At 33.5% G+C, this 22,678-nt stretch overlaps 1 protein-coding gene and 1 long non-coding RNA gene across 2 annotated transcripts in view; one reads left to right on the top strand and one right to left on the bottom strand.

Annotated features, from left to right (window-relative positions):
- Positions 1-22,678, top strand: part of LOC146539698 (adipokinetic hormone/corazonin-related peptide receptor variant I-like) — a 90,924-nt gene that overhangs the window by 398 nt on the left and 67,848 nt on the right. The window contains exons 2-3 of the mRNA XM_085185199.1: positions 12,418-12,539; positions 17,862-17,967. Of these exons, the coding sequence (XP_085041325.1) occupies positions 12,418-12,539; positions 17,862-17,967 (228 nt within the window). The remainder of the gene's footprint in view (positions 1-12,417; positions 12,540-17,861; positions 17,968-22,678) is intronic.
- Positions 20,340-22,107, bottom strand: LOC146539703 (uncharacterized). Its single transcript, XR_014879505.1, has 2 exons — positions 21,486-22,107; positions 20,340-20,847 (listed from the first exon to the last, which is right to left on the bottom strand). It is a non-coding gene; the product is annotated as an uncharacterized LOC146539703 (long non-coding RNA).

Here is a 22,678-nt window from a genome sequence, read left to right as displayed (position 1 = left end):
AGGAACAGCGTGGCGTTCAGTTCCTCTACTCAACACGCAATGCTTGCAGAATTTGAAGACAAGTATTTTAAAGTAAACTATTAATTAATACTAGTAAATACACACAGCAGGGTAGTCAATATTGAAAATTACTTAACTAATTGCTAGCTTATTTACTGTATTTAGACATGTTGCAATTGGAATTAAGTATAGAAATACGGAACCCAATGTCGTCCATTCCCATGTGGGTATCTTTAAACGTTTAGCTTTCAATGCTGTTTAATTATAGCGATCCAAATCTGAATAAAGTTTATCTTAATTAAATACTATCAACCTGCCCGAGGCTTTACTCACCTGAACTGCACGATTTATTTAATAAATTGATTGCTAAATGAGCCTGAAGTATTTGAATAAAATTTCTCTGTATAATAAATAAAAATAATGATATGATAATTAGTCCCCTAATGACTCATAAAGAGTTCTACCATTCAGGTCCTGGCTTGATGATACCATAAATGAACGGTCACTTGGGCTACTGTTGTAGAATGATTCTATACAGTATATACTAGTGCTATAAAGTAAATTAAAAAAAAACATCTTCACTCTGTATTCCGTAAACAACAGGGTAGGCAGAGGGAACCTGGTATACAGACACTCTGTTCCTCAATTTCCGCCGAAATTCGGAGGCGTTGCGTGTTGTGTGGCGGAACTCAACGCTACGCTTTGTACACCAGAGCAAGGAAATGAAAATATAAATTTAAGTAAATATTTCATTTTCTCGAGTGAGGATCGAACCTACAACCAGTCGCTCTTTCAGTCACACACTTGTGCCTCTGCTCCACGCTTGGCCTCTATCTGGCCTCAATCTTTATAAAGTTTCCAACATTAAGCGTCTAGAAATACCGATACATAATTGTTTCTGTTTAAATCTGTCTGTTTAAATTTCAAACACATTCGAATGGGCATTGAACACGCATTATTGTTGATATAGGAGGAGCGCAAAGCCTGCATGGAAGCTAAAATCGCTTTTATGACACATATTCGCAACTTATGAAATATTCATTCAAAAGGAATTTTTTTATTGTTTAAATATCGTTGTCGTATAAAAGTATAAAAAAAATAATGTACAATATAACATAAATGTTATGAAATGTTTTTGTAGCACAATTTCAATTAATTCATTTATTTTTTTTTAAAAAAAAGGTGCCATTGTCCGAAAGCCTATGGAATCACTGTCACTAGTTAATCATATTTAAAAATACTACTTTTTAGTTCAATATCCAAAAGGTTAAATGGGACACTGTACTCGTAAGTAAGACTTCGCTGTCTACTTGTCACTAGGTCTATCTCATAAACGGTGATAGTTTGGCAGGTGAAATTTTAACAGATCATTTTTCAAATTTCGCCTGCCAAATTCTTCTTCCGCTATAACAAATGCTAACAAAAACGAAACTAAAAACAGAATAAAGAAAAATATTTAAAGGATCTCTCATACAACCGACATAAATTTTCTGCTGTGTTTATAGTTAATGATACGGAATCCTTTATTCATAAATCCGACTCGCAATGGATTGATTTTTTAATAACATATATATGACATTTGAATCCATCGAAGCGCAATATGATAGGGAACTCTTGTGTCCCAGCACTGTGACGATCTCTACTAATCTTTTTAGTAATCAATTTAATATGTTTCATAGCGTTTTCTCTTTTTACCTGAGCGAAGGTATGAACATAATTCCTACGTATAGGAATCGAACCCCACAATCGTCTCCACGGTCAAACGCCGTGCCGCTGTACCTCGACGTCCTCGTTTTGAAATGCTTATTTAAAATTATATATGTTCAATTTTATATTTGCGTAACATATCCCCGGCGTAATGTTAAAAAGAATTCGATAAAAAAACTTATGTAGAAATGTACCCATAAAGGTTTTACAACATTAATATATTTTATATGTACATGTATTTATTTTATATAATTTCTAGATGAATTGTTACAGCGCTAATATTTATACAAGCTTTGTATTATTTCCTTTTATTTGATTTATTACGAATGTTTCACAATGTTTTATTTTAAATTTAAAATATATTTTTAACATAATAGGTTCCTTTGGCGCCTTCTTTGCGAAGTTGTTTTTTTAAACCATATTAAACCTTTTACGAACAATTTTTGTTGAATTCTTCAAAATATTTTAGGTTTATGACATCCACAATAGCTTTAATCGGTGACTTGAAATATTTGTATCTATATCAATTAATACGTGAAGGAAAAATTTTCTACGACAGTTATGCAAACAGAGGGGTATAAAATTTATTTATTTTATTTATTTAAAACAAATAGCATTTTTTAAATAATGCATAAAATATACATTAAATTATTAAAATAAGTATAAAAAATGTTACCATATACATATATTTGACAATATACATTACTTATATGAAGGAGTCCTCTAGCTTACATAAGCCACAGTAAGATATTCGTCAAAGGGAGGACAACAGTACAATTGTTACAAATATAACTTTGAAAAGTATTTCACAATTCGTTCGTGTTTTCGAAAAGGTCACGGAACATTTTTGAATCCAAGTAAGGAATTTTTTTTCAGTTCAACTTTATATTCATATATTTTATATGTTTTGTTAGTCTCTCTCTCCTTGTAAACATATATTATCAAAGCTGAGAAGTTCGCGGCGTCGAGAATTCTTCGGAAAGTGGGAAACAGAAGTGTATTAATGGGAACGGAGTGTAAGTACTAGGTTCCTTCTCGCTAATCTTAGGAACTTCAGATTCAAATTGAAACTATATTTTTTCTGTTGGATAGTCCATTTACCGAGGCAGGCTATTAATGCTTTAAAGGCTATATTAAATCAACTTTATCGTTTGAATTTAACTCTTTACAACTGCGCTCAGAGTTGCCTATGGGAATCAGGATGTGGCACATACGACTCTTAGCTATTTTCATTTGTCCACTGAGGTGAAACCGCAAGTCCGATACCACCTACGCCTATTTTTGCCTAATTTTAATTAAGAAATATTTTGTTTTTTGATACCTTTTTCTGCTTCATGTTTTTTTTTATACCATAATAGTGCGAGAGAAACTCCAGTCACTGCATTTCTCACTTGCCAAAAAATGAAAATATAAAAAAAAGAATTGAGCCGAGCTTCATCTTGTTAGAGAAATGAAAACAAATTATCTATTATCTTTATTCTGAATATAATATTTTTATATTTGAATATAAATCAAACCCATAACCATTATACTTACAATGTCTATTACTAATCCACTGTGCCACGATGGGCTTTTAAGAGGCAATTATATGTTTTCTTTCACATATCAGTCAAGAAATCCTATAAAAGCGTCGCCGAGCTGAATGAGTATAAAACTCGCTGTCAATCTCTTTTTGTTTTACTCTGCCAAAGAGTACTTCATAAAGCTATATAAATCATTTACATTTTCTATATTTTTTTATATTTTTGTTGTAATTTAATCTTAATGCGCTTATCTCAGGAAAAATCATAGGTATTTTATAACATTGGAAACTTATATTTGTAATTCATGTCATATATACTTTTATTTTTTTATTAATTTTTATATCTTGTACTTCTCGTTGAACTACATTCTTAAAATTGGTACGGAAGACTCATTGGGCACTTAACCGGTTTTTTTTAATCGAAAACCTTAGCCTGCGGTTCTTAGCTATGTTTTATGAAAATCGGATTGGCAGTTTAAGAGCTATAAGCACTTTGACCAAAATAAGGGAATGATTTTTTGATTTGGGGGTTTATAAGCCTTTTAGTTATGCTTATGCAAGCATAACTAAAAGGCTTAAAATAGAACACAGATCGTTATCTTTCTTATTTTATCTACCAATTATTTTAAAGCAAAGCAAAAAGGAGTGAGTCAAAATTAATTATAGATAAACAAGGCTTTTAAGAACAAGCCACTGAACCTTTCCTTACTGAAGTCATCTTACACCAGAGCCCAGAACTAAATCTACTTTACGAATACCTACTTGAAAGGGTAAACCAACCAGCTGGCCTCGTATAATCTTGTTATACGATTAAACGAAGATTTAAATCCCTAATCATTTTAATTTAGTATAATTAAAATAATTATATTTATTTAAGGCCGGCGTGGTATAGTGACATAGAACTTGACGGCAAACGAAGGTTGTAGGTGCGATTGCCATTTGAGGTATTGAATTATTTTTCCTTTTACTCCCTTTGATAAGAAGTACAAAGCAGGACTTTAGTTCACTCAGTACATCAATCTGTTTCAAAAATTAGACGGTACGTTAAAAACAAAATGTCTTAACACTAGATTTCTCTCTGCCTCTCTATACCAGTGAAGTTAAATAAATTATCCCCCAACCTAATCCATTAAATATTTCAAATGAATGTATATTAAAATACAGATAAGATACGTTATTTACCTATATCTGATAAAATTGAAACACAAAATATTCTGTTTAAATTTTATATATTTTTCTTTGAACCGAAAATTAAAACGATTTTGGTTAAACTTTCATTACTTTTAGTAATTTAAAATCCATTTCCTGTTTCATTCTCTAGCTATGTTTTTTAACAAAATGAGGTTGTCTTTAACAATACAAACGCCAGAAGCATAATAATCAATGGATATTGTAATTCCTTTTTAATAATGTAATTACAATTGTAAATAAATCCTTTTTATACAATGGCTTAAATATAAAATATTATTTTATAATATTTTAGATCGAAATCTATAGGTATAATGTGATTTTCTGTAATGTTTTTTTGCTAATAATTACTATTTTTTATAGATCTAATTATCTTCTATCGTTGAATACTGGAAACAGCGTGAAGCTGAAAAAAATTAAGACAACTTAAGAAGACACGCGTATGTATCTTTGAATCCGCTGGATTCAAAGATACATACGCGTGTCTGTCAAAATCATCTATCTATACTAATATAATAAAGCGGAAGAGTTTGTTTGTTTGTTTGTTTGTTTGAACGCTAAGATCTCTGGATCTACTGGATCGATTTACTTTGTTTTTGTTTTGTTTGAAAGCTGCATTCTTCAGAAGTGCTATAGGCAATATAACATTACATTACACATATATACTAATAAATTAAAGTACTTTCTAATTTGACATGCAATTTATTATGCCATGTTAATAACAACCGTCGTTGCTACGCGACCGCGTACGTTACCGCGTCATTTTGATATTCATCCTTATGAAAATAAATATAATATAATAGTCACTTTTAGCATTTCATCTAGATTGAAATTATATTTCTATAGAAATTATATTCTCATATTTCAAGCAGGCGTAGCCGCGTCCGGGTCCGCTAGTACTAATATAATAAAGCGGAAGAGTTTGTTTGTTTGTTTGTTTGAACGCTAAGATCTCTGGATCTACTGGTCCGATTTACTTTGTTTTTATTTTGTATGAAAGCTGGATTCTTCAGAAGTGCTATAGGCTATATAACAGTATATAACACATATATACTAATATATATTAAAATATTTTCTAATTTGACATGCAATTTATTCTGCCATGTTAATAACAACCGTCGCGTCGCTACGCAACCGTTACCGCGACAATTTGATATTCATCCTTATGAAAATAAATATAATAGTCACTTTTAGCATTCCATCTATATTGAAATTATAGTTTACTGTATAACATTCTAATAAATAATTAAGGAGATTAGCTAGCCTTCGGGCGGCATAGTATGAGTATGACCGACGCGAAAATATTCTTATAGTTCAAGCAGGCGTAGCTGTGTCCGGGTCCACTAGTTTAATATAATATGAAATATTATATAGGTCTATGGTGTCTTGGACCTCAGAAAATCAAACTTCTGAGTTAACATAATGAAAAGATACGAGCATTTATTTATTTATTGCTTTTGTCACATTTTGTAAAAATTCACCGCGAAATTAAAATCGAATTCTGGAGGCATTGCTTGTTAAGTGGTGGAGCTCAACGCCGCGTTCTACCTCGTCACCAGAGCGAAGAAATGAGGATAGTTATATTGGCTCATGGCATTAGAACGGCACAGGTAAACACTTGATCAGCGTTCGGAGTATGTAACGCGAATCCTCTCATGCCATGGGAAACAAACGTTATGTTTTAGTATTAAATATTCTATATTTTATTTTTTCAGCCGACTAGAGCATGCGCTTCTCCTCGGTCGATTCACTAGTTTAAGTTTAATTAAATTTAAATTTAACTTGTTAGCTATTTTTTAAAAGCCCACTCGCGCTCCCGTAAACTTGTCTGGATATTAAATATTTACGGCCTCTATTAATACAAACATTAACTAAATATATGAACGATCAGTAATTCTCTCTACATATTAAGCCTTAGGCATGTTATTAACAATCGATAACCGTTCAACTTTGATGAGAATCTTCATATCGAATCCTGGTTTAAACTGTAAACATTTGTACGTATGTACATACAGAATATAAGAAGATAAGATAATAAGAAAGATTAATACATAAGATTCACAGGAAGTAAAGAAATAAAAATATAGTGGAATTAATATTTATAAAAGTAAATATTTATTTTAGCTTCACGCATTTTCTAATAACGAAACACAGCTTCCGATTGAAAACATGATTAAATTAACATGATTACAATATTTATAAACTAAGAGCGCGAGATTCTCTGCGAGATGTTTTCAAAGATGCAGGTATTCTTACAGTTGCTTCCTAATTTATATACTACTAGCGGACGCGCGCAGCTTCGCTTGCGTATTTAAGGGTGAATTCTAATAACCCATGAAACATGTGAAATATTTTTAAGAGTCTAAATATCAAATTTTATAAAAATCGGTGGCGATATAAGAATTTTCCCATACAAACTTTCAACCTCTTATTTGCACCCTTAGGGGGTGAATTCTAGAATACCATGAAACACGTGTTCAATTAAATACTTTTAAAAATCTAAATTTCAAATTTTATAAAAATCGGTGCCGATTTAATTTTTTTTCCATACAAACTTTGAACCCCTATTTCACCCCTTTAGGGTTAAAATTTTTCAAAATCCCTTCTTAGTGGATGTCCAGATTACGAAAGTAAACTTTTGTCCAAACTTAATGTTTCTACCATCAGCGGTTACGGCTGTGCGTGCGTCTTACCTCAGTCAGTGAGGACAAGTCCTTTTATATATATAGATAATATTCTCTTTGTCCGATAAAATATACATTGTCATAGTAAAAATAGTGACAATCATACAATAGGAACGAGAAATAAAGATAAGATTGTTACTCCAAGGTTTCGCCTCCAAAAAGTTAATAAATCCTTTATGGGTCTGAGTATACGTGTATATAATAAAATTCCACAGTGTATTCTAGATTTGCCACTTCGAAAATTTAAAATATCAGTACAAAAAATTCTGACAAGTAAAGCTTATTACACTGTTCAAGAATATTTAGAGGATAAGCATGTATGGAAATGTAATAGATTGTACCATTGATTTTGAAAAGAGCAACTGTTGAGTTTCTTGCCGGCTCTTCTCAGCAGAACTGCCTTCCGAACCGGTGGTAGCTTTTTGTTCATATGTTCATTCGACGATTCAAAAGTGCTTGTAATAATTGCCTACCTGCAATTGCCTGCCTGCCTAGTAACCACTTTTATTTCACAAGCTTTTATTAGCTGTTATTAAATTTTGTAACAATAGTAACGGAACCTCGGTGATTTGCAATCGAATTTTACTCACATAGTGTATAATACAGACGGAACCCGTTGATCAAGATGTCTTAGTAGGGGAGAGCGGGGCCAAAAGTTCCGATTTTTTTTTAACCTCAAATATTGCTACGAATACTTGATTTCAGTATTTATACAATATAATCAAAATCAACTTACATATCTAGACTTGCAATTAAAACAGTAATTTGGGGTATTCTTTGTAAGACTTTTTTGTTATGATTTTTTTTATGACTGAAGTCGGAAAGTAACAACTTACCCCGAGTTGGGGCAAGTTGTTAACAGACCGGGGTAAATTGTTACCATATTTTTTAAAGCTATTATTTGCAAAATAAAAAACAATAAATAATCGAACAAAGCCTGTTTATTTAAGGAATAACTAACAGTATCATTAATAATCACCAGACGCAAAAGCAAATCTTTTTTAACCGACTTCTGTAAGAAAAGGAGATTATCAATTCGACTGTTTCTTTTTTTTATGTATGTTACTTCATAACTTTTGATTAGGTGAACCGATTTTGATGATTTTTTTTTATTTGAAAGGTAGTGCTTCCCATGTGGGAACTAATTTTTATTTGGTCTATTTTTGACAATGGTATCTATGAGAAAATCACATAAGTATTAAATTTGTATTGGTACGTGTGCGACAAAATGACGAATGACTCAATATCATGCCAACCGATTCTAATGATTCTTTTCTTATTTGAAAGGATACACTTCAAGGATATTTTGATGAAAGTTTGGTTAGGTTCTGATTATAAAATCCGGTCAAAATTGAGAAAATTTGTTTTTATTTTGGTAAATATTAATTATACTAGAATAGTTACAAGGGAAAAATTTGTTAAAATTATTGTCAGAAGTAAGATTCCCCATCGTTGTATTTCTTTTCAACCAGCCTCATAAAAGAAGTTTTCATTTTCAACCGACTTCAAAAAAGGGAGAGGTTCCCAATTGGCCCGAATATTTTTTATGTATTTTCTTGTTAATATACCGAAATGTTAGTTTCCACAAAAATAATACCTAATTGAGTCAAGTTTTACATATCACAACAGATGCCACTCGTTACCAACCACTAGCACCACAACCAACACTCGTTTAAGAAATATCCTTTTAAGGTTACTTATCACTTAAAATCGTAAAAAGAATTAATTGTGAACGAAAAAAACCGAACCGAAAAACAACGGAACTAAAAAGTAAAAGATAATTTTACATAAAATAAAACTTATTTTGATTTTGTTAAACCAAAATAATAAACAAAAATTTTATACCTTTAGGTTTTCGCACTTAATATGTATATGTAATTCTTTGGTAACAGTTTTTATCTTATTCCTGTAATCTTTGAAACATCCGCTGCTTTTTGCATCAACTCATATGACACATAACCTCGAGTTGATTTCCGAGCATAAGTCCGCATGTTACTAAATTACATTATTTTTTAGTATGAAAAATTACAATATTTACATCCCATTATTGGTACAAATGAATTGGCGAAAGTTTTTCGTCACAACAACAGGTCACAACATGCCCCAAAAAAAGGGAACATCTAGCCCCAAAAACACGTGTTGAAAAAAAATTAAATATAAATAAGATATAGAAAACATAAATAATTTACAAATAGTGTTCCGAAATAGTAGGTAATATAATGTAAAAAAAAACACTAACATACTCGAGGCTAATCGTTAAAATTTGTGAGATAGACCAAAAATATGAAATGCAAAAATATTTACAATCGTGCACCAACGACACCCGTGTGCTATTCCATTGGTTTCGGATGCCACTGGATTGTTTAATATGCTGGCCATGGGTGCGCTATCACATTGCATTTCACTATATGTTTACTAAATATTCCTATCACTTTTCTCCGCGAAATTATTTCCATCGGAACAACTTACCTCGGTAACTTTTAGCCCCGCTCTCCCCTACTAGAGGAGAGAACTCCAAGGGTCCTTTTATATGCGTAATAAAGAATGAAGCAAATAAAGTCAACTGAATATCGTCAAGATTGCGCCATTTAGACGTATCGTGAGATCAATAAAAAGAAATCTATTCTTTTTCAAGGATTTTTTAATTTTCACGTAGGTTCTTATAAAAAACTAGCGGACCCGGACGCGGCTACGCCTGCTTGAAATATAAGAATATAATTTCTACAGAAATAATTTCAATCTACATGAAATGCTAAAAGTGACTATTATATTTATTTTCATAAGGATGAATATCAAAATGACGCGGTAACGAACGCGGTCGCGTAGCGACGACGGTTGTTATTAACATGGCAGAATAAATTGCATGTCAAATTAGAAAGTATTTTAATTTATTAGTATATATGTGTAATGTAATGTAGCCTATAGCACTTCTGAAGAATGCAGCTTTCATACAAAACAAAAACAAAGTAAATCGAACCAGTAGATCCAGAGATCTTAGCGTTCAAACAAACAAACAAACAAACAAACAAACTCTTCCGCTTTATTATATTAGTATAGATATATAATTTACTATCTTCACGAAGATTTAATAATCATTAATTAGTCCTTGTAAGAATTCATTAGTCATTCCACTTGAAACTCATGCGATTTGGTCCCGGGAGATTATTCGGGAGGTCCGGGAGATTCCCGGGACTTTCAGGAATATTATGCAACTGGGTAACCAGTTTACTTGATGGACGTAGCATACAGGACGTTAGTGACGGTGAATGCTCAGAGGACAAGTCCATTAATGCTGGAATACCGCAAAGTGCAGTGAATCTACCACACCGCTTATTCTGTAAATTAATGCGATGCCTTTCATACGGGCCAAGCTTATATCACTTGCGCTGATGTAGAAGACCGCACCGCAACTACACCCTGTTTCCGAGATTGAGTTCACCTTGGAATGGAAAAAAAAAGGTTTCCAAGGTGGTTGTGGAGGTGGGATTGACGTAACCTTCTTAGTTATACCCTTCAAAGATACAAGTTTCCAGGTTTACTCGAAAGAGACCTCCTGCGCCACGACTGGTCTTGGATTTTATTAAATTAGTCTTTTTAATACTAACCCAATGTAATTTGATGGAAAAAAGCAATATATTTCACTTTCTAAGCCTTTAAAATCACAAAATTAGCTAGGTTTTCTTTATTACTTAATCATGTTAATATATTTAAATTAGGCGAACCTACAGAGACTGGTTTAATAAGGCTAAAGTTAAATAAGGTAAAGTTTAAGAAGGTATTTCGATAAAATTAAATGAAACATTTTGATACTTAATCTGTATATGAGGCAGTGGCGTAGTGGTGCACGTACGATTGTAAACGCAACAGGTTCGGGTTCGATTTTCACTCAAGGAAGTATCAAATTAATTCATGTCGTCGCTCTGATAACTAGGCAACGAGGAGTTTTGCCAAAAGTCTCCAGGTTCCCCCTGCCTACCCTGCTATGTATGGAATACAGTGTGAACCCAAATAAAGGATATAAAAAATGCAAAGGCTAGAAAAGGATAGAAAAAGCAACAAATAAAAAAAATATTTAGAAAATCGTGTAAAAATTTTACGTATCGGGACTTGAAACCAAGAGTCATCAAAACCGTTCAAGGACTCTAACTACCGAGTACGTACTTTATCCAGCTCAAAATCCTTACATGTTTTTTTACAACTTGTTTATATTCTAATCTCTTACTTCTTAATCATCACAATATTTATAGGTTTAACCTCAAAATTGGCAAGCCTTTGTAATAATACCCTATGGATTCCGTATTGCTGGAAATTCCAAAAGCTTAAGGGATTATCGAGCAAAGTATTTTTGGTATTTTCATATTAATTTTTGATTTGAATAATAAAAAACGTGCGATTGTAGAGAGGACGAATTGATTGAGTCGTATATTATAATCATTAATGGGCCGTCGTGTCCCAGAGGCACGAGTGTGACGGTAACGCGACGGTTATGGATTCGATTCTCACTCGAGGGAATGCATTTTTATTTTTTAATATTTTTATTTCTTCCCTCTGGTATCAAGGTAAAAAACCCAGCGTTGAGTTTCGCCACTCAACAAGCAATGCCTCGAAAAATTCGGCAGAAAGTGGGGAACGAGTATCTCAGCACTAGATTCCCTCTGATTAGGTAGCGTAAAGCTGATAAAATAAATAAATATTCGTAATACACTAGTAGTTAGCAAAATAACATTTCAGATTTAGAACTATTTTCATATAAAACCAGTAGGCATATAAAATTAATGCGAATCAAAACAGCATTTGTATTTGCCTTTTGCCTTTTCAACTAAAAGCTTTATAATGAAAAGTGGAAAATTGTACGACCGTTTTGCCTTATATAAGCAACATCCGTTTAGTGGAGTTCAGTAAATTCGAATAAATTTTGTTCAGCTAAGTAAGTTTATTTTTATAAAAGTTCACAAGAAAATATAGGTATTTTAAGCACTTTGATTCTTTAAATACTGGTACTGAGTATCTTACTGGTATTTTAGATATGTATTTGAAATTAAGAAGTAGGCAGAGGGAACCTAGTGTTAAGACACTCCGTTCCCCACTATATGCCGAATTCTGGAGACATTGCGTGTTGAGTGAGTTGAGTTGAGTTTATAGAAATATAAACGTAAATAAATATTTCTCCTCATCTAGTGGGGATCGAGCCCACAACCGTCGCGTTGTAGTCACACCCTTGTGCCGCTGCGCCACGACGGGAATAATAATTCCCTCTAATGAAGATCGAACCTAAATTTATTTTTAATTATTTAATTGTTAATATATTTGTTACAGATTGGCTGGAAATACACAAATGCATGGCTAGTTGGCAACCTGCTGTGCAAAGTGCTACTGGTCATGAGGGCGTTTGGACTGTACTTGTCGTCTAATGTATTAGTCTGCATATCTATAGATAGGTGAGTCTCTTGTAAACAGAGATCTTCAGATCTCCTACTATAAGTATGAGGTCTCTATGAGATCTCCTAATATATACAGCGTGTTGTTTAAAAATAACTTTAGGAAAATTTAAAAAATTATAAATTACTAGCGGACGCGCGCAGCTTCGCTAGCTTATTTAGGGGTGAATTCTAATAAACCATGAAACATGTGTTCAATGAAATATTTTTAAGAGTCGAAATTTAAAATTTTATAAAAATCGGTGGCGATTTGAAGATTTTTTCATATAAACTTTCAACCCCTTATTTGCACCTTTAGGGGTTGAATTCTAGAAAACCATGAAACATGTGTTCAATTAAATACTTTTAAGAGTCTGAATTTCAAATTTTATAAAAATTGGTGCCGATTAAAAAAAATTGATACAAACTTTCAACCCCTTATTTGCACCCTTTGCGGGAGAATTCTAGAAAACTATGAAACACGTATTCAATTAAATACTTTTAAAAATCTAAATTTCAAATTTTATAAAAATCGGTGCCGATTTAAAAAAAAATCCATACAAACTTTCAACCCCTATTTCACCCCTTTAGAGTTAAAATTTTTCAAAATCCCTTCTTAGGGGATGTCCAGATTACGAAAGGAAACGTCTGTCCAAACTTTACGTTTCTACTATCAGCGGTTAAGGCTGTGCGTGCGTCTTACCTCAGTCAGTGAGGACAAGTCCTTTTATATATATAGATAGTAGTCTTTAAAACTGTATTTGGTACTAACAAACTAGCTAACATAAGCTTCCCATTAATAGTACGAGTATATTACAAAGAAACATGACTATTTACAATTCAAGTACAAGATAATAAATATTTGTTTTATTTCTAGAATATATTTAGTACTGACTCTGAGCACCTTGTTTCCCTTTTCCACACGGATGTAACAATATATTAAAAAAACTAGCGACCCTCTTGCGGCTTCGCCCGCTTTTACTACTGGATTATTCATATAATGTATGTTTGCAAAGCACTTAAGATAATGTGAAAATTAATTAAACCCTAATGCAACCCGCATTTTTTTAGTTTCAATAAGGATTTTCCAATTGTTTTACACAGCAAGGATTTTTTAGTAGGTACCGTAATTTTAAATCTGTGCTACTAATCTTTTCAAGTACTTATTAAAATATATTTAAATGACTGTTTTTAGATAGTTAAATGACTATTTTTAAACGGAAGAAATTATAAACAAAAACCTACCTACTAATAAGTTATTAGTAATAACTACTACAAAAAAGTATGAAACCAAATATATCGCGCTAAAATAATACATTCAACTCGAATTATCCAATACGTGCAAACCCATCTAAATCTTCGTTGCTATAAAGGCAGGCGGGTGTTTTTTTCGAGCTTGTGGTTAATGCTGAAGAGGGTATTCTGTCCCTGATGAAAAGCAAGCACTACGTGGCTGCCTGTGAGGAAAATTAAATAGAATGCATCGGCCGGGAATCGAACCCGGGCCGCCCGCGTGGCAGGCGAGCATTCTACCACTGAACCACCGATGCGAAGGCAGGCGGGCGCGGCGGACGTGCTTCTATAAGCCGTTTCGTAGCAAGGATTTTTTGATATTGTAACAACTTTTAAAGTACTTATTAAAATGAAAAACAGTTAAAGACAGTTTTGATCTACATTAAATGGCCAACGTAACTAATATACTTATTTATATGCTGAGAGTAAGGGATAAGTGAAACTTGAGTAACATACAGCTGATGTGTCAATGGCGGGATGTGTCAACAATTAAATGCGTTTTTCTGTAAAACTATTTGCAATTTCGAAATATTGTAAAAAGCAAATTTTATCTTCGTTTAACGTAGAAAATTAATAAAGTATTTTAAAGGATAAGGATTAATACTATTGTGGAAAAATATGGCTCACAATAAAAAATATATTGAAATTGCGACCCGCTCGCGGCTTCGCCCGCCTTAACTACTGAATTATTCATATAATGTATGTTTGCAAAGCACTTAAGATAATGTGAAAATTAATTAAACCCTAATGCAACCCGCATTTTCGTAATTCCAATAAGAATTTTCCAATTGTTTTAAAATAAATAACACAAATAACAGAAAACTAAAACGAAAGAAATTATAAACAACAGACTACCTACTATTCTCTTACCCAAAAATATTTAAACGAAAGATGTAACCAACTATGTCGCGTGGAAATACATTATAATTATTGGATAACTCCAAAATACGTGCAATCACTTCTAAATTTACTTTGCCAGGCGCAGAGTTGAAGCACTCTCGGCCATCTCCGTAGTAGCTCAGAACGACATCAGAGCGTTGGTCCGACTGTGGTCCCAGGCGAAAACCTGCTTTAGAGCAGACACATGGAAGGGGAGGGGATTGGAATTGAACACTCGGTTTCTTGAGGAAGGCCTAGATTAAACGACCAAGATGACTGCTCATGAGTCGGATTTGGAGGAGGATAGAAAGTTCCTCGGAAGAAGACGTCTGACCTCGGGCGGCCGGGTATGCGGAGTGCTGCTCCTTAGGTGCAGGTGACCCGATACACCGGCGCAACGGAATACGTTGGACGCGAGACGACCAATGTGTACCTCTAGGGTTTCTATTTTTAGGTTACGGTGAGTGGCGCGTGGTGTTCACGTAGTATGGTGCCTGCGTCACTCGCCGGAGGGTGAGGTTCCGTACGACCTACAGGATTCCTCGTTGAGTAATACTCGCTAGGTCATTGTGATGTCATCAATGTATACTGCGTAGAGAGCAGGTGACAAAATTCTGACTGGGACAACGGCATCGATCGGGTCGCTGCTAGCACTCTCAACTCTCACGCAAAATGTCCTGTCACTTACAAAGCAGAGCGGCAAAGACATGCGCGACGTGCTGGGGGGTGCCCGCTCTGATCACTTTATGAAGTAAGCCCGGGTGCCAGACGCGGTAGAATACGCGTGCTACGTCAAGGAAGACTGCTATTGCACACTCATACTCTCTCTCGGTTGATCACTGTTGCGTAGTTTACCCAGAGTGGTATACCCGCTCTGCTCGCTTTGTGTGTGGATGTGTGACTGAAGAAGTGAGAGGAGTAACTTCTCGAACAACTTGGCGACCGTACTAAGAAGGATTATAGATCGATATCCCTCAGCAGCATAATGAGCAGGCCTTCCTTCCATGCCCGGGGGAAAGAAGCCAGGCGGGTGCGGCGGATCCACTATTATAAGCAAAATGTTGCGGGGCACGACGGACGCGTGGTGGGCGGCGAACCGTTAATCAGCAAGGATTTTTTAGTACTGTAATTTTAAATCTGTGCTACTAATATTTTCAAGTACTTATTATTATATATTTAAACTAGCGGACGCGCGCAGCTTCGCTTGCGTATTTAGGGGTGAATTCCAAAAAAACACGAAACATGTGTTCAATGAAATATTTTTAAGAGTCTAAATTTCAAATTTCATAAAATCGGTGGCGATTTAATGATTTTTCCATACAAACTTTCCACCCCTTATTTGCACCCTGAGGGGGTGAATTCTAGAAAACCATGATACACATGTTCAAATTAATATTTTTAAGAGTCTAAATTTAAATTTTTATAATAATCGGTGGCATTTTAAAGATTTTTCTATACAAACTTTTAACCTCTTATTTGCACCCTTAGGGGAAGAATTCAAGAAAACATGAAACATGTGTTCAATTAAATACTTTTAAGAGTCTGAATTCCAAATTTTATAAAAATTGGTGCCGATTTAAAAAAAATCTATACAAACTTTCAACCCCTTATTTGTACCCTTAGGGGGAGAATTCTAGAAAACGATGAAACACGTGTTCAATTAAATACTTTTAAAAATCTAAATTTCAAGTTTTATAAAAATCGGGACCGATTTAATTTTTTTCCCATACAAACTTCCAAACCCTATTTCACCCCTTTAGGATTAAAATTTTTCAAAATCCCTTCTTAGTGGATGTCTAGATTACGAAAGTAAACATCTGTCCAAATTTCACGTTCCTACCATCAGCGGTTACGGCTGTGCGTGCGTCTTACCTCAGTCAGTGAGGACAAGTCCTTTTATATATATAGATGACTATTTTTAGATATTTAAATGACTATTTTTAAACGGAAGAAATTATAAACAAAAACCTACCTACTAATAACTAATACAAAAAATATGAAACCAATATCGCGCTGAAATAATACATTTAACTGAAATTATTCAATATGTGAAACGCATCTAAATCTTCTTTGCTATAGAAGCAGGCGGGTTTTTTTTCGAGCTTGTGGTTAATGCTGTTAAAACAGCGACACCGGTTGGGTAGGCACTACGTGGCTGTGAGGAAAATTAAATAGAATGCATCGGCCGGGAATCGAACCCGGGCCGCCCGCGTGGCAGGCGAGCATTCTGCCACTGAAGCACCGATGACTGCTCATCACACGCTTGTGTATAAATAAGCAAAACGTCGCGAGGCGCGTTTCGCAGCAAGGATGTTTTAGTATTTTAACAACTTCTAAAGTACTTATTAAAATGAAAAAACAGTAAAAGACAGTTCATCTACATTAAATGGCCAACGTAACTAACATACTTATTTATATGCTGAGAGTAAGGGATAAGTAAAACTTGAGTCGGCACAGCTGATGAGTCAACGGCGTGATGTGTCAACAATTAAATGCGTTTTTCTCTAAAACTATTCGCAATTTCGAAATAGTGTAAAAAGCAAATTTTATCTTCGTTTAACGTAGAAAATTAATAAAGTATTTTAAAGGATAAGGATTAATACCATTATGGAAAAATATCCCTCACAATAAAAAATATATTGAAATTACTATTTTTAGACAGAAATATGATCACTACACGTTATCCTTAAAAGATAAAAATATGCTCTCGCGGACTTTTTTGTAGATCTTATTAAGAGGTACAATACTCCAGTACATTTTTTTCATGTAGTACTTACCATTAAAGCAGCGCATGCGCGAAAGTGTCTCAACGGGTAGGACTTTAGACACATTTATCGTATTTATGTTAATTTACATAAGAATGTACAAATAATAAACTATATATAAACCTTCCCTGAAAAATACTCGACCTAATGGTGAAAACCGCATAAAAATCCGTTGGGTGGTTTAGAAGAAGAAGAGTTAGAAAGTTCAGACAGACACGAAAAGCGACTTTGTTTTATAAGATATAGGATAGGATAGGATAGGATAGGAGATTATAGTGGCCGTGGTGGCCCAGTGGGGGTATCTGTAAACGTGATGGTTGTGGGTTGGATTGTCGTTCTGATAAATCCACTCTTTTCAGAACTCAACGTTTGTTTTCATAAATATAAATAATATTTTTTATTATAGGTTTTTCGCTGTGCTGTACCCATTGAAGCTATCGGTGGCTAGAAGGAGAAGTAAGCAAATGTTGTACGGCGCCTGGGCTGCGGCACTAGGGTGCAGTTTACCCCAGGTCAGTGTGTGTGCTAACGTGTGCGTATTAATAAAAATGTTATACTTGATATTTAAATGAGATTTTTAAAGTTACTGTCGTTCCCATTAAGACACTTTCCTTCTCCACTTTCCACTGAATTCTGGAAGCATTCCCTGCACTACAAAATATGGTATTAAAGCTTAAATTTTGTCATACATTCAGAAATACATAAGTAAATAAATAAATACTTCCTTTTTTCTAAAAAGTAACATTTAAAAATTACCAGTATATACATTTTTATCAAGAACAATATTTGCTCAAGTAAAATATCTATATACAAACAAACAAAAAAATCATATAACTTTCATCGAGAACTAACCAAAACAATACACTGCCGGCTAGGTGCTCTAAATTGCTATCTCAATTTGCATTTAAATTGACTTTTCTACACTAGAATAAAAAAAACACAAAAAATAAAATCGAGAACGTCGTAGCGCAGTGGTAGAGTCTCTGACAAGCACGATGTTTGTGTATGAAGTTTGATATGAAGCTGCAAAAAAAAGTGCAACATATTCATCTCAAAAATAGCATGAAATAGTTCGCGAAAAAAAAAAAAAAAAAAAAAAAAAAAAAAAAAAAAAAAAAAAAAAAAAACAGTCGAATTGATAACTTCCTTTTCTTACAGAAGTCGGTTAAAAAATACAAATTGCAAGTTCCAGTTTCAGCCAGCTCTAGTTCTCCAGCCAGCTCCTTTTTAGGTTCGCTGGACACGCTGGTGCATGTCCTGATATATCTGATTACACATACATATAAATATTTGAGAATAGTAATAACATGTTTGTTAACTTATACAATAGAGCAAATAGATACTTTAAACTCAAAACCTCTTTAGATGCAAAGCCTCATGGAAGCTATACGTCCGTATCTACTCCTTTACGGACTTCGGTTAGTGCCAGACAATGCACTGCCAAAACTTTTCAATGAAAAACATGAAATATTGGAGAGAACAGGAAAAACAGTTTTTTAAATTTTGCAATCCACGTAGCGGCGGACGGCAAGTCAGAGAGCTACAACACTACGTTCCTCCTGTCGACACTTTAGTACTAGACTACTAGTGACAGAGAATACTGTAAGCAAATTTTATATAGTTAAATACAACAAATTTTCGTATACCTAAAATTATTTAAATCCCACACACGGATTCAGTAGAAGTATGATATAATTATATTCAGATTACTCTAACTTTTCAGTTCCTGAAATGATAGTATAATATTATTGTAAGCCATTTTAATTAAGCCTTAAATAACAATATTTAACGGAATGTTAAATAATTAAGTAATAGTGTGTGAGTTAGATCAAATTATTTAGTTTTATTTACTCTCTTTACCAAGACTTAACATACAATATGTCAATTTCGGGTGGAAAGTGGAGAACGCAGTGTTTAATCACTGGGTTTTCTTTGCTTTTCCCGCTATAAACAGAAAGCTTAATATCTTTATGGATATATAAGGTATATAAAAGAAATCTAATACGATTATATACAAACAATATTTACATTAAAGTAGAACGACAACAGTGGCTTAATCGTATCTAACGGGCATGCTGCGGACATTCAATTAGGTCTTAATGTCACATCTGCATGCCACCACAGAGACAGGCCTTTTGGATTTTCTCTTTGTTTATTATTCGTTTTACTTAACAGATTAGAAAGATATATGTATATTTTTTTTATAAAATTAGACTAAATATATGGGTCATAATCAGAAAAGTGGACATTTTCGAATTTGTAACGTAACTGATAAGTAACAACACTGATAATGTTTGTTACGAAACTGATGACATAAGGCATTATACACAACAAAATAAGAATATTATATGAAAAAAACTATTGTTTTTTTTATTTAATGAGAAACAAATTATAATTTTAAAGATTCAATCGTTGATTTAACAGATTATAAATGTAAGAAAACAACAAAGTGACAATATTAACAATATAATATGTTTTTTTTTTTTTTTATGGAAGAAGGACAAGGCAAACGAGCGTTCGGGTCACCTGATGATGATCACCGCCGCCCACGACCCCGTGCAGCACCGGAGGAGCTACAGGTGCGTTGCCGGCCTTTAAGGTGGAGATAGACGCGCTTTTTGAAGGTACCCATATCGTACCGACCTGGAAACACTGCCGCGGGTAGGCCATTCCACAGTTCGGTGGCGCGTGGAAGGAAATTTCTACGAAACCGCACAGTAGTGGAGTGCCACGTATCCAGGTGGTGTGGATGGTATTTAAGTTTGTGACGTACTGTGCGATTGGAAAATTCGGCGGCAGGTAACAGGTCGAACAGTTCTTCAGAACACTCACCATGAAAAATGCGATAGAGAACGCACAGCGAGGAGACGTTTCTACGCAGAACCAAAGTGTCAAGCCTTTCACAGCTTACTGGGTCCTTAATAATTCGAACAGCTCTACGTTGTATGCGATCAAATGGGTCAAGCTGATACTGGGGTGCACCAGCCCAGAGATGAGAACAGTACTCCATGTGTGGCCGAACCTGGGCCCTATATAGGGCCAATCGGTGTTTTGGCGTGAAGTACCGTCTCGCTCTATTGATGACCCCCAGTTTCTTCGAGGCCAACTTGGCCTTGCTTTCCAGATGATCGCGATACTGGCAGTCACTCGAAACATTAAGGCATTAATAATGGTAGTTCGTAACGTAATAAACTTATATTTCTAGAGATCACAAAGTTAATGATAAAATTAAATCCACTTTAAAATATATCAAAATTTGAGTCGTTATCACTGGAATTAACTTTGTAAGTGTTAATTCCGCATATCTTCATATTTAATAGGATTGGTCTGTTTAAGACGTTCTCTATATCTTTATTGTCTTTCAGCATTTGACATAGGAGCCATGACGCTTACTGAAAATAAAAAAATATTTATCAATAAGTATTTAATAATATTTCATGTTTATTGTTTAGATCTTTAACAACGCTAGTACAGAACGTATTTGTTTTTAAATAAAAGCCTCACCCGCTTGAGCTACATATTTATTAATTCACTATCTCCAGAGAAAAAAATAGTAATTACAAAATCACAACTAATTTCAGGAAGAATAAAAAAATGTTTTTAACTAAATCGCTTAAGCCGTTTCTGAGATAAGCGTGCACAAACACATTAGACAAACAAGCAAACAGGCAAAAAACTTAAAAAACATTATTTTTAGTTACTTTACGTTATCAAAAGTAATTATAGTAATTATTTTTATCTTATGCCATTATTTTATCATAAGTAATTATTTTTTTCATATGCCATCAATTTTTTTTTATATACATATCTTCCGATGGTAACGTAATTATGAACTAGGTTTCATATTTTCTCAGTTTCGTTACGTAACGAAATATAACAAAATTGAGAATAACGTCTGAGAAATTCTAACCTTTTTAAATATTTGCTTATAAGCCATGTGTTGCATGTGCAAGCCCTGAAGTTCTTTTTTGAGATTTTATAAAAAGAAGCAAATAACATAAAGAAGAAAACGAAATTATAGAATACTTACCAAAATAAAAGCCGTTTATAACCCTGAGATGTAATTTCACGCATTCACTCTAAAACATTTGAACCCCTCTACTGCTGCGAGAACACTACTGGTTGTAGCTACGACAGCATTGACTTTTAGAAATATGGTGCCCCAATAAAAACTAATATTAAACACCATTCAAAATAATTGCGTTCATATTTTAATTGTACGTTACTAGCCCTGAGTAACAAAAAGACAATATTTTGGGACAAATTTACTTAATTCATATATATTATTTATTAAATAATGTATCAATAAAAGTAGTTCTATTTAATATTATGCATAAAGCAAAGTAATATTAACATATCTGAAATCAAATAAAACCATAAATATTCGTAACAAATCCATTTCTAAAAAGTAAAGTGGTGAATGGGACACGAAAAATTGTATGGAAGCGTTTTGAAAGGTTTTTTGCAACTAACAAAAAATACTATTATTAGCCTTAATACATTTAAACTATTACAAAAATCTTTAAGTTAATAAGTAAATTTATCGTAAATGGCAAAATATTTAAATTATCTTTAAAATTGTATTTTTAAAACGCATTCAAAGTAGCGGGACAAGAAAAGACACAAAATGTACACTTTTTCTGATTATGACCCATATACATATAATTAAATTCAGAATGTCGTATATTTATAAGTCTGTTTGTATACACAAATCTAGTAAACGACTGAATGAATTAAAATTATTTTCTTTTCAAATTGAAATTATGATCTTTAAAGCAATGCATAATTTCTCTGTTTTGAGCAGTAAACGGGTAGCGGATCTTTCAGCTATCCGTAATATAATATTTTTTATATTTAAGATAATAATTCTCTTAACGTGGCATAAGCCTACTTAAAGTTTTATTTAATAAAACTTTATTTAGAAATTTAAAATTCTATTTAAATACCTAAATAAACGACTTAAAGTTCTTGGTCTACCACTTCTATTGTTGTTAAAGTTACCTAGTTTTATATTTGCTGAATCTACTTCAAAATTATTTTGTCTTTTAACATCTTAGTTATTTTAAATTTAAAAATGTATTTTTACTTTTGACGCTATGGCTACGCTATTATACGCTACGCGCAGGAGCACAGACTTGCGCCTGTAAACGTGGCGGTTATAGATTCGATTATTACTTCTTAATATTTAATGTTTTCATTTTCTTGCTCGAGGCTAACGAGGCT

Source organism: Heliconius melpomene, chromosome 4 (assembly GCF_056956725.1).
Source record: "Heliconius melpomene rosina isolate 202511_hmr_F chromosome 4, ASM5695672v1, whole genome shotgun sequence".
In the NCBI taxonomy this organism is placed as follows: Eukaryota; Metazoa; Arthropoda; class Insecta; order Lepidoptera; family Nymphalidae; genus Heliconius; species Heliconius melpomene.
This window is presented reverse-complemented; position numbering and strand designations above follow the sequence as displayed.